The sequence below is a fragment of the Meles meles genome, chromosome 20 (assembly GCF_922984935.1).
Source record: "Meles meles chromosome 20, mMelMel3.1 paternal haplotype, whole genome shotgun sequence".
Taxonomy (NCBI): Eukaryota; Metazoa; Chordata; class Mammalia; order Carnivora; family Mustelidae; genus Meles; species Meles meles.
This window is the reverse complement of record NC_060085.1, coordinates 3,932,554-3,944,980: the sequence shown is the minus strand read 5'-3', so window position 1 is coordinate 3,944,980 and position 12,427 is coordinate 3,932,554. Positions and strand designations below refer to the sequence as shown.

The window sequence follows — 12,427 nt, the reverse complement described above, 5'->3', positions numbered from 1 at the left end:
CAGGTGGGGTCAGGGAAGATGGAAGGTTCTGCAGATGGAGGTTGGTGATAGCTGCACAGCGGTGTGCAAATATGAATGCCACCGAGCTGTACGTGTAGACGTGGTCAGAATGGGAAATTCCATGTTTGGTGTATTTTACATTAAAAAAAAAAAAAGCAGAGCAGCCCTTCGGCAAGGACTGGGCGCGTCCTGGACACAGAGGCAGAGCCTGGGGGACAGAAACACTGGAGGTACCGCAAAGGGCCCGGGAGGGGGCGCTGTCAGCACACGGCTTCTGGAAACTCTAAGAGCCCCTTAAAGCTGCTCCTTCTGTCCTTTCCTGAAGCAAGAGCCATGGCTCAGCAAGGCCAAGTATAACTCACACAAGGAGATGAAATAAAAAGAGAAAACACTTTAAATAAAGGATATGTGAACAGAAACACGTTTATTACAAAAAAAAAAAACAAAACAAAAAAAAACGGAAAAAAAACATAAAAACATTCACATTGTATTGAGCTACAATATGGCAGCAGATAAAAAAAATTATTGTACACAGTTTAAGGTAACTCCTAACAGAACATACTCTTGTAGCCACGTGACAGAACACAGGGATCCGAGCACTCAGTAGCGGCGAGTGAAGCGGGTGTCGTTGGGTCGGCTCCCCCGGTTCTGTCCTCCAAAGCCCCCCTGCATTCCACCGCGTGGGATCACGTGGCCCCGCGAGGCCCCACCTGGGGCGAAGCTGCCGCGCCTACGACCAACACGGATCCCGGGTCACAGACGCCTGTGCTGTGCGCCCCTGCCCGGCCCGCACGGTTTCTAACCTTCTCCCACGCGAGCCACCATGCAGGGAGGAGACCGGTAAGAGGGACAACAGCACGCGACACCTTACCCTGACATCCCTCCCCGGTTCATCATGTGACCCGGCCCAGAGTGACCAGACATACTTCTTTCGCCACCTACAAGAGATCCAATGCAGACAGCGCCTCAGCGCTGCCCATCGAGTTCGAAGAACACCAACGTGGGGCTCATGGGGTTCCAGTCCCTTCCCCGAGCCACCCGGTCAACCAGTACCCACAGGTCCCGGCCGAGACATCAGCACACGAACTGCACACACTCGCTGAACTGGTAAGTCGAGGCAGAGAAGTGAACCTCCTCCGTTTCCCCCTCCCCAGGTTCAGTCAGTGACCAGCAAGACCCTGTGGTCTTGGGGAGAGCCGAGAAGACTCTCCCTGCCCTCAAGCAGCAGCTTGAGCTTTCTGATGCTTCTCCAGAGAGACACAGTCCCGGCGGAGAGCCAGGCTTACCTTGCCACCTCTTGTGGTCCCTGTCTATCATGCCTCCGTCGGCAGCACCCTGCCACGCACGGTCGTCCTCTAGTCTTCGGCCATGGTCCCCCCAGTCACGTCTGCCCCTTGGAAAAAGAGAGCTCTGATTTGGATTGCCCCTCTCTGCCTTTCATAGTGGTGGGGTGGTAGGTTCTGGAAGGTGGGTTCAGCATTCTGTGTGCCCAGTGCCCATCCCTGAGTGGCGGGGGTCTGCGGGAGGCAGGACCCGGCTCCTGGTCGGGGGATGCTCAGGGCTCTGAGGCGGCCCAGGCCGAGGCCAGGGTGCTGGGGCGGGGCTGGCACCCATCTTTCCCTCGGGCCGCCGGTCCTGAGCTGGACACACCAACCGAGCCAGCGGTGTGAGGCCTGCGCAAGTGCAGCGGGGTGCAGAACACAAACCTGGGTGGCGGAGGCAACCCCCGGCCCTCGCTCATCCTCTTGTCAGAGCCGTAGCCGCCCCACCCGTCGTGGGAGTCCCGCCCGTGGCGCTCTGGTCCTCCGTGGCGTTCGGGGTAATGCTGGGTATTAAAGAACCAGGAGAAAAAGAAAGCTTTGGTACCAAGCCTGGCTCCCAAGGCTGTTGGGGCAACAAGCTAATGAGGCCAGTGACGACAGCTCAGAAGCGCAGCTGAGCACGCGACACATGGCCTCGTGCCACGCGGGTCTTTAGCCTGCATGACCGCCATATCCCATCTGCCCATGGACCAGCGAGCAAAGTCGAAGAATGGAGAAACTGAGGGCTGAGATTCGCCCTAATCCAAGTGGAGAGAACTCGGGCACCATGGAGAGAAGGGTGCCGGGCCTAGCGGATGCCCTGCACCAATAGCAGACAGCGGTATGCCGAGTGCCTGTGCTCCGGCCCTGCAGAACCACCAAAACGAAAGGGCCACTGGGGATCCCTGACCACACTCATTCTGGACCTGATGTCCCTGGGCTGTGGGCAGCCCACTGCCAGCCACCCTGGGGCCTTGCTCGTGGAAACGGCTTGCTGGCACAGGCCACGCGGATGCTTGACTCCGGGATGCCATCTGAAAGATGGATCGAAAGGAAGCCTCCCATTCTAAGAAGAGCCTGTTTTGAAAGTTTATCTGAGTGAGAGAATGAGTGAGCATATGGGGGTGGGGGGGAGCACAGAGAGAGAATCCCAAACAGACTCCCTGCTTAGTGTGAACCCAACACGGGGCTCCATCCCATGACCCTGAGATCACCACCTGAGTCCAAAACCAAGAGTGAGACACTCAACAGACCGCACGCCCCAGGCGCCCCTCGGAGAAGCTGTCTGAAATAAATGCCCACCCATCCTCCACCTGCACCCTGCCCTGCGGGCTGGGAACGGCCATGGCTCTTAGGGAGCTGGGGAGGTGGCTTTGGTTCCATTGAGGGTCTCACTGTCCCACAGATCCAACCTGTGACCCTGGGGTCATTTGTGCCAGGATCCCATTCTAAGTGGTAAGACCTAGAAAGGAGGCCCGGTGATGAAGCCCCTTGGATGAGTATGCCGGGTGCCCTGGTGCTGTTCCTGTCCATGCTCACCTTCACCATTAAGGCAGGAAGTCCCGGAGGCCGGGGCGCGCATGCTCCCACCCCGGGGAGCCCTAACCACCTGGGCCTCCACCCCGCCTCCCCTGGCCTCTCATTCCCAAATGTGTGCAGACATCTTGCTCAACTGTAGAAGATGGAAAAAATACGGCACTGTTCCTTCTAGGAGCAAAATCAACACCCAAGAGCGTCCAAGAAAGTCAGTGCTGCCAGATGGCAAGAGCTGTTAAAATGAAACCCCAGATTAACATGTCCATAAAGAACCCTCAAAACACACCAAGCAAAAAAAACTTCATCTTGTGATTTAAACCATTTCCTTCACTTTTAAACTATCACAAATATTTAATAAAGAACAATCAGGGCGCCTGGGTGGCTCAGTGTGTTAAGCGTCTGCCTTCAGCTCAGGTCATGATGCTGGGGTTCTGGGATTGAACCCCACATCGGGCTCCCTGATCAGCGGGAAGCCTGCTCCTCCCTCTCCCTGCCGCTCCCCTGTGTGTGCATGCACGCTCTAATGAGTAAGTAAAATCTTTAAAAAAAACAAACAAACAAGGAATAATCTTTGATCAACAGCCTTCTAAAAACACAAAGCTGAGAGAGAAAAGACTTCTTACGTGAGGGCCATTCCTAGCTCTACCTGATACTTCCCCACATAGGCACGCTCTGCCGTCCGACCCACCGACCCCTGTAAGGGTTCAGCCGGACCAGAAGCCTGCACCAGTGCTCCCCTCTGCGCCCCCTGCCCCCACCTACCATCCAGGGCAGCACCGTCGTCTTACTTAGGACAGTGTGCAAGAGGAAAAAGCCCGTTTTCAGTTTCAGGAGCGCTAACGGTGGGCAAGGGAGCCCGCGGTGCCCAGCAGCTGCACGCGAGGGATGCGGCCAGCGTGGCTCTCAGCCCGCTCCGCCCCACTCCCTCGTGCAGGCGAGGAAGCCCCCTCAGTCTCACCGCTGGAGACACCCGCTCTGCCCAAGTGCTGGCAGCAGGACGTGACTCTCTGTTCTGGTTCTGGAACCTGGACATTTAACCACCGCGCTCAACTTCACCAAAAAGAAACCGGAGACCGGGTGTACATTTAACTGCGTCCCAGATTCACCTCCAGGAGCAGAGAAAAAGGAATCCTGGGAGGATTCCCCCAGAGGGAGCAGAGGAACCCCCTCCATCTGGCCATGGCAGGCAGCCGGCCCCCACCAGGCCCTCAGGAAGAGGGAGGGAGCCAGATGGGAGTGATCTGTGCTCGCCCCAGGGAAAGGACGCCCACCGGGCAGCAATTCCGCCCAACGATGATGCCCTGACCACATCCTTCCCTCATTCCCCACGATCTTCCCAGTAAGCCCACGGAAGTCAATGCTCTTTGGGGAAGTTCTCAAGCTAAGTCTAAGAGGAAAGAGGAGCCGATCAAGCCCATTTTCCTGCCCAGTCTGCCCTCGCGCGGAGCCCCGTTCTCTGGGAACTCACCTCCCCGAAATCAGGGAGGACCCTGTTAGGGCCGCTCTATGGCCCTAGTCTCAGACCTTCCCAGGGGACATGGGGTAGAGTGACACAAGGCACTCAGCTCGTGGCCCCACCGATGAGCTTCCCTCCGCCCTATCAAGCCCATTTTCTAACACGCTCACCCTGCAAGGCGCACTCGGTGTGGCCCAGAGAGTGAGCTGCCTCCTGAGGCGGCCCCAAACTCGCGTGTGCTCAAGCTGCGCAGGGAACAAGCATCCAGCTGAGCCTGCTAGCTGCGCCCGAAGCTCTTTAGCCAAGAGTACGGCATTATTTACTCTTATTCAGAGGCGGACAGAACCTCAGAGTCAAGACCCAGAGAGACTCCAGGATACACGGCTTCTCCCCCTCAGCTGCAGAGAGAGGAGAAGGCACGCCAAAGGAGACAGAACCGAAACCAAGGCAAAGCTGGATACGACCGAGATTCTGACTCACCTGTCCTTCTCTTTCTCCCATCATAGATCTTGAACCTTCTCTCCTGAAAAAGACAATTTATATAAAAACATTAAGGAAAGAAAAATTAAGTCGGTTAGGCCCTCCCAGACAAAACACCTCCCACATGGAAACCAGGCACTTCATGCTCTGATGGTTCGAGTGAGCCCACAAAGCCTAGAAGGGCTGACCCTAGTTCTCAGGCATTTAGAAAAAGAGAGGAGAGGAGAACAGACAGCGAGAGAGAGAGGGCAGGGCCGGGGACCCAGCTGACCTGTCGACAGAGTGGTCAGGGTAGCGGCCCCGGTCCCTGTGGTCAAAGTCGTGGAAGCGGTCCTGGCGGTTGAAGTCGGAGTGGTAGCGCTCATCCAGGGCGGCCCGCTTTGCTTCTGGCCAATAGGCATCGTCACGCCTGCAATGGGAAGAAAGAGGTGAACCTAGTTTCTCCTCCACCTTCGTGACCTCTGGGGGAGCTGGTGAGCCAGACCCTCTGACGATCCTCGGCTCCTGTCACTTCCCAGCATGTGAATGGACTTTCCTGGGGGGTCTTCTTTGCTACGTGATCTGAGGGGGGCTGGCAGGGTGACGTGGAATCTGACCCACGTCAGATCCGCTCTATTTCCTCCAACGTGCCCCACTTCCCCTGCACGGAAGAGCTGCGGCTTCCCGGGCAGGAGTGGGCACACGTGCACCCCTGCAGGTCGCCTCCAGAGCTGTGCATGGCCTCGACCAGGACAGCAAGCGAGAGCCCGGACCCTGAACTCTCCTTGGCACAAAGGCTCTCCTCCCAGGTGGACTTGACCCAGCAAAGACACCAGTGGAAGGGCTTTGAGACGCACTTGAAACATACGCTTTAAAAACACTTAGGGCCTAACGGACTCCCAGCATCAGTATTTTGCACAAAGGTCCTAAGTCTGAAAATAGCAGGAAGTCCCCGAAGAGCGGTCCTGCTGGCCGTCACCCGGGCCCACTCTGAGCTGTGCAGCTGAGAGCACATGAGTACAAACTGGTTTTTCCCAAGTGGGGACGCAGGCGGAGAAGCCTGGATCGGACCAGTACGGACACTACCACCCCCGACTCCCAAGAGCAGGTCTGAAATCGGGCCCTTTTCAACGGGGCTCACATTTCAGTATTCACACGTCACACCGGCATGTCTGGGAAACAAAACAGTGTTCTTGGAACAAACCAGAACAAATCACTACAATGACAACTAAGCCTAAAAAGGGGGCCCGAAGGAGCCGGTTTTGGTCTCTGGCCACCTGCTTAGCCCTCGCGTGTCATGTGCGGCTCTGCGAGTCCACACTCCCTCCTCCGGGATCTGAGCTGGGACTTGAACTTGAGGCTTCACCAGACAGGCGCTGCTTTGCGCAACCATTTCTCCACCTACCCCTAACCATCTCCCAGGTTCGGGACGAAGTAAAGGACATCAAACGGGGCTGTAGCATGTACCTGTGCGGCCTCCGGAACAAGACTCTCCCGTTCATGTGACCCTGGGGCCCATCCCCCAACACCCAGCGCCCCGGGGCCTCCGCTGGGGGCAGGGGGGCTAAGAGCAGCCCGACTCACCGGCCGTCCACGTCGTAGGGCCTCCGCACGGCCGGCCGCCGCTCCTGCTCGTAGCGCAGCTCCTGCTGGCGCCGCAGCTCCTCGCGCTCGCGGTGGATGCGCTCCTGCTCCCGCCGGCGCTCGTGCTCCACGTGCATGCGCTCCCGCTCCAGCCGCTCCCGCTCCATGCGCTCGCGCTCCAGCCGGTGCCGGTGGAAGGCCAGCCGCTCGCGGGCGATCTCCAGCCGCTCCCGCTCCTCCCGCTCCCACTGCGCCTGCATGCGCTGCTCCCACTCGCTGCGCTCACGCACCCTGCGGGACAGCAGCAGCTGCAGGGGCCCCGGGCCACGGAGCTGCAGGACACAGACCACGGCGCCCACCCTGGGGAACGCGGACCCGCCCCGGAGCGCGGCACCAACGCGGACTCGGGGCTGCGTCTCCTGCTACGGGTCTCCAGCTCTCGCAGGCCCGCGGACATGAGGGTGAGGGCAGCGGCGGCCCTGCCATGCCCGCACAGGCCCCGTTCCACGTGGTTCCTGCCCGGCGGGTCATGAAGGCAAGAGGCGTGTGCACACTGAGGGTCAGCTAGAGAACGAGCTCAGCCTCGCTCCCTGAACGTTTCTTCTGGAGCTCCACATCTCATTCCACGCGACAGCCCGCTAACAACGAGCAACAGAACATACCTTTCACAGCAAATCAAGTCTCACCGAAAACCTCTGCTCCCTGACCCAGGAGCTTCAACGAGTCCCCGTGGGACCGGGCTAGGGCACTAGCACCGAAACTTCTGGATGCAGCTGTACAAGTTCAGAAGAGCTGGCCAACCAGCAGGGCCTGCAGTGGCTGCGTGAGGTGCCGGCAAGGCTGTGCGGGGACCCGCAGCGTCTACTCTGTCGCCAGTTTCCCTGCTGGCCCCTGTGCGTGTCGTGCTGAGGAGCCAGGGGCGACGGCTGCCAGGCTGTCCCCCTACAAGCCCTGGCCACACACTTACAGAGATATGGTCTCTACCCGCAGAAATGCATACTCTGGCCTCACTGTGCTTGTGGTTTGGACCAAAACAGCTACTCCTCTCACATGCACTCCTGAGGCCCAGCGAGGCGGAGCCCACTGCAGGAGCAGTGATGTCTGGCCTGTCGCTTCCGGCAACTCTCTTCTGTCTGCTTTCCCGTCTTGTTACCGTTGCCTTATTACACTGATTTCAAACCGCATTTGTTCCCACTGCTCACATACATAAGTCACATTTGCATTCAGTCGACCTCTCTGTGACACTCTGGGCTGTCCAACCCTACTCCTGAATTCGCTCACGTTCACTTTCTATGAACGCAGACGTTACGTTTCACGTTCACGTTCAGTCACCAGTGTATGGTGAGGGTTTTGTCACAGACGTGAGCGGGAGACCCAAAGTGCTGCGTAAAGAACAGCCCAGTGACCTGAAGCTACTCGGGCTCTAGTCCGTCCTGTCACATTCGCAGATTACATCCCCACATGCGCATCGGTCAGGTCCGCCGCTCTGCCAGTCGGCTCAAGAAAAGTGCCCTCTGCCCGCTGCCTTGCCCTGGGAAGCAGGAAGCTGTGAGTGTGGACTCACTAAAAACAATGCCTTACCCCCTTTCCTCATTCTTACTCTGCCAATAGCACTGATGATTTTTTTAGACTATGAAGTTTGGGGGGGCTCAGTCAGTGGAGCGTCCGAGTCTCGGTCTCAGGTCATGATCTCTGGGTCATGAGATCGAGCCCCATGTAGGGCTCTGCACTCAACAGGGAGTCTGTTTGATATTCTCCCCCTCTGCTCCCCACCTGCCCCCTAAAATAAATAAGTCTTTAAAAAAAAAAAAAAGGTTTCTTGATAGGAAAAATTAACTGTTCTAATTCTCTCCCTGCATACGTTCCACTGTTCCTTTTTCCCTTTCTACAGCTTCTGGAGTACATCTGGAATGTTTGCTAACTAGCACTACTGTACCAGGAAGGCATTCCAGCTCCTACTGTTACCTTCCATAATCTTTTTAAAAAAGAGATGGGCCGGGGCGCCTGGGGGACTCAAGGGGACTCATTAAGCCGCTGCCTTCAGATCAGGTCATGATCCCAGGGTCCTGGGATCAAGCCCCACATCAGGCTCCCTGCTCAGCAGGAAGCCCGCTTCTCCCTCTGCCCACTCGCCCTGCTTGTTTCCCTCTCTCACTGTCAAATAAAATGTATAAAAAAAAAAAAGAGAGAGAGAGAGAAAGAGGGGCTCAGAGGGTTAAGCCTTTGCCTTCAGCTCGGGTCATGGTCTCGAGGTCCTGGGATGGAGCCCTGTGCTGGGCTCTCTACTCAGCAGGGAGCCTGCTTCCCCCTCTCTCTGCCTGCCTCTCTGCCTACTTGTGCTCTGTCAAATAAATCAATCAATCTTAAAAAAAAAAAGAGAGAGAGAGAGAGAGAGAGAGAGATGGACCTATGTGCTTCTCTGAGATCATTGAAAAAAACAAAACAAAACAAAACAAACATAAAAACACAGGATGAAAGCCAAAGGAGTCAAGAGGTCTAACACAATATTTCACAGACAGAGGACTTTGGAAATACCCCCTATGACATGATTATAACTAGTCCAGAGATACAAGCAAACCAGTTAACACTCCTGGACACGGACTCACCTGCGGGACTCAGAGTCTCTTGACTTCCGAGGCTCTTTGACTTTATCAAAGGACACAACTGACCGCTTCTCTCTGCTGGCCGATTTGCGATCCTGGCTCTTGGAAACCTGGTTCACCAAAAAAACATCCATAAGTTAAAGCAGAAATGACAACAGAGAATCAGGCGGGTCCAGGTCCAAGCATCCAACTTGAAGGTTGGAAACAAACACTGTACATTTAATGGAACAACCGAGTAACAAGGCATTCTCCTCCTAAAAACTGTCACATTTCCCTTCTCATAATTCAAAGAGCCTTATCTCCATGCTCAACTACCCCGAGTACTTTCAATGGGGTCAAAATGGCAGCACTTCCACGCCAAAACTTATGAATGACCGTAACCAATTTTCTAAATACCTTGTCTTCTGCATCTACAATCAATTCCTTACTCTTGTTCTTTTCCTTCCTTAACTAAACAGGCAGTGAGTGCCTGACCATGGCTACTTCTGGTATATCTGAGGATTCCCGAGTGATTTTTATGAGATCATCCCATCTTAGCCCTGGAGCTCGTACTCCCATTTTGGCCATTTTCCAATTACCTTACGTGAAATAAACGTAAAAGAGCTCACATGTATTACATATTCGCACAAACACAAACAGACTGAAACCTTCCGTAACTGCAAGGATGGCTTGCCAGAGCTTCGACGGTTTGTCACCGCGCAGCATGCGGCGACACGGCCGGCCAGGGGCTGGCACCTGGGAACGTAGCGCCCAGAGCACCTCCAGGCCAGAGCTCCCTGGTAAGGGCGGTTCACTGGGCCTAGACCGTGCAAATGTGCTCTGTGCTGACCGCCTCCTCTCCTTCTGGGAGTCAGAAGTTTGGTCTGTACCTGGCAGAATGCCTATGTAACCAAGCCCCAGTAAAAGCCTGGGGTGCTGAGGCTCTAACGGGCGATGGTGATGGGCGCCCTGGGCGGGAGCAGTGCCCACGTGCCGCTGCACTTTCAACGCTGCGTAAGCTCACGGGCACAGGACAGCACCAAGGGAGCCTGCAAGAGTCTCCCGCACACTCTGCCTGCGCGTCCTTACCGCACCACTGGAGTCCATCTTCGTTGGGCGTGCCACCACAGGGTAAGCCCAGGGGTCCTTACAGTGGATCACTGCATGTGGGTGGCCTTGGGGACCCTGGACCCGAATCTATCAAAAATTGCATTTATGGAAAACAGCTGCCCAAGACCCTAAGAGCAGGAGTGAAGTGGTAGGAACCCAAGACGGGTCTTCTGTGAATTGTGTTCTGTGGAGCATCTGCAAGGACAAAGAGTGTGGGACTGAACCAAAACGGAGACCGGACTCAGAAAGGCAGGGAAGGCTGGCTGGGTTGCACGTGAGTTTCGGAATGCACAATAGAGAGCTGCGGAAACTTTCAGGGGAGGCAACGGAAATAGCCAGACATGGGCTGATTTCGGGGGGTGGGGGGGTCGGGGGGGGAACCAACCAGTCTCATATTTGAATTTTCTAAGACCAGTGTTCTAACCCCTGATCTACTATGGAACCTTCTCCACCACACCTGAATTTTAAAATTAGCTTAGGGAAATAAAATAAAAAAATAAAAAAAACTCTCAACAGAAAAGAGTTACGTATTTATAAACGAAAGCTTTTTAAACTCTTTGTTTTTTAGAATATCAAGCTGTCTACATTTTGAAAAGGCATACCACCTTTTTCTTAAATTAAGTTCAAGAATTGCCTAAACTCTACAGAAACGTAAACGAAAGAAATGTGAAATGAGAAAATACTATGCCCTAGTTAGAAAATTAATACTCACCCTCTCTTTGGATCCTGATGTTTTGACACTAATAACAGGCACGCCTTTCGATTTATCCATCACCACGGTCCGCTCCGTTCCTCGACTTCCTACAGGAGGAAAGGAGTTGTGTGACATAAGAAACAGGAAACACTCAAATTAGGAAACAGTACTCAACTCCACGGCAAAGAAATCAGGTCTGTGCTGCTGACTGACTACATCGAACCACGAACCACACCAACCAGGAAGAGAAAAAACGCAGGTGGTATCTTCAGTGACAATACCTGATTTTGTAGTCCGGGACCGCTCTGACGGGCCAGGTTTCTGATCGTCTTGATCTTTACTCTTTTCTCCGCTTCCCTCTTCACCCTTCTTAACGTCCTCTTTTCGATCAGCTTTATCTTCCCTCTTAAGGTTTGCAGACCTAGAAATAACGTCCCAGGGCACAACAAGCCTGTTAAATCCCGTACTCAAGAAGCAAAGCAGCCCCAACCGGACCCTTGGCCTGAGCACCGCAGGACCAGGAGGCTGCCTGGGTCGGCATGAAGGGACGATGCCCAACAGGAAGTCCCCCCTGCTCTCCCCAAGCTCCCCTGGCATCGGGCCTGCAGGAAGGATCGTCTCAGCCGCTGCAGGTGAGACCCTTCCTCCAAACCTAAGAAAGGAAGGGGTGAGGGGCCCCGCAGGCCCCCCCGCCGTGGAAAACGCGCAGACCGGGAAGTACAGAGAAGGCCTCTCTTGGCCACAGCTCCCTCGCAGAAGACCAGTACCTGTCGCTGGTGCTGGACTTCTCCTTTTTCCCCTCACCCTCTCTCTTTTCAGAGGTCTTCTTCCCAGTAGGCTCATTTTTCGCCTGAAAAAGAGAATCAAACCCAAGTATTACCACAGACACACACACACATTACCTTCTATATATATAAAAAGGGTCACGTTGCTGGAAGAAAATAACCACTTACTTTTTCCACTGAGATCATCTTCCCGTGGAGCTCTGTTTTGTGCAGCTGGTTGATGCACTTCGTGGCCTCTTCGGCTGTGGACATCGTAACGAAGCCGTAGCAGCGGGCTCCAGGACTCCGGGCATTTGTCACCACCTTGGCGCCCACCACCTCAAAGGAAAGCACACAAGCATGGCTCAGGCGGGAGGCCCCCTCCCGCCCCCGGGGGAAGCGGGCAGGGCACCGTAGCTCACGGTGCCTTCCGCGAATCCTCAAGTCCTGGCGCCCTCCCTGGGATGCGGAAATCGGGGAGGCCGTCACCTGGTGCCTGACAAGTGGCACCTGACAGCGGGGAAGATGATGCTATTGCCTCACTGCAACTCCTCGAAGGCTCTGCCCCCCCCCCCTTCCGGCTGCTCCTCCTGGGGACCAGGACGGCAGTGCCGAGGAGCAGCGTGGAAGTGAGACGCACGGCACGCTGCTGCCGGCATCCCACCAGCCGCATGCGCAGTGAGGCAGGAAGACAGGCCTGTGGATGGAGCCCGACAGACGACACGTACTCGGAGCAACCGCGAGACGTGGTGCGCACGTCCCGGCGCTGCAGGCACATCGTCACACCATCACACATCGGCTTGCCCCAAAAGCTATGCCTGAGACAAGAAGACTCAGTTTTCCTGACGGCCCACAAGCCAAGGGTAGGCCCCCGGGCTCCGGGAGGTCCAACACAGCCTATATTCCCATTCCTATTCCTATATTAGGCCACATGGAGACTC

The 12,427-nt window shown here is 55.5% G+C and overlaps 1 protein-coding gene across 4 annotated transcripts in view; it reads right to left on the bottom strand.

Annotated features, from left to right (window-relative positions):
* Nucleotides 1-398: 398 nt before the first annotated feature.
* The window catches only part of SAFB (scaffold attachment factor B), a 35,959-nt gene continuing 23,930 nt past the window's right edge, over nt 399-12,427 (bottom strand). For 2 of the 4 annotated variants that reach the window (XM_045990073.1, XM_045990075.1), the window contains 12 exons: nt 11,676-11,825; nt 11,490-11,572; nt 11,004-11,143; nt 10,741-10,829; nt 8,943-9,049; nt 6,337-6,627; nt 5,045-5,182; nt 4,774-4,816; nt 1,707-1,825; nt 1,287-1,393; nt 872-938; nt 399-730 (listed from right to left, as the gene is read on the bottom strand). In XM_045990073.1, coding sequence (XP_045846029.1) covers nt 601-730; nt 872-938; nt 1,287-1,393; nt 1,707-1,825; nt 4,774-4,816; nt 5,045-5,182; nt 6,337-6,627; nt 8,943-9,049; nt 10,741-10,829; nt 11,004-11,143; nt 11,490-11,572; nt 11,676-11,825 — 1,464 coding nt within the window. In that variant the 3' untranslated portion in view covers nt 399-600. The remainder of the gene's footprint in view (nt 731-871; nt 939-1,286; nt 1,394-1,706; nt 1,826-4,773; nt 4,817-5,044; nt 5,183-6,336; nt 6,628-8,942; nt 9,050-10,740; nt 10,830-11,003; nt 11,144-11,489; nt 11,573-11,675; nt 11,826-12,427) is intronic. The other 2 variants (XM_045990074.1, XM_045990076.1) reach the window with 1 other exon arrangement.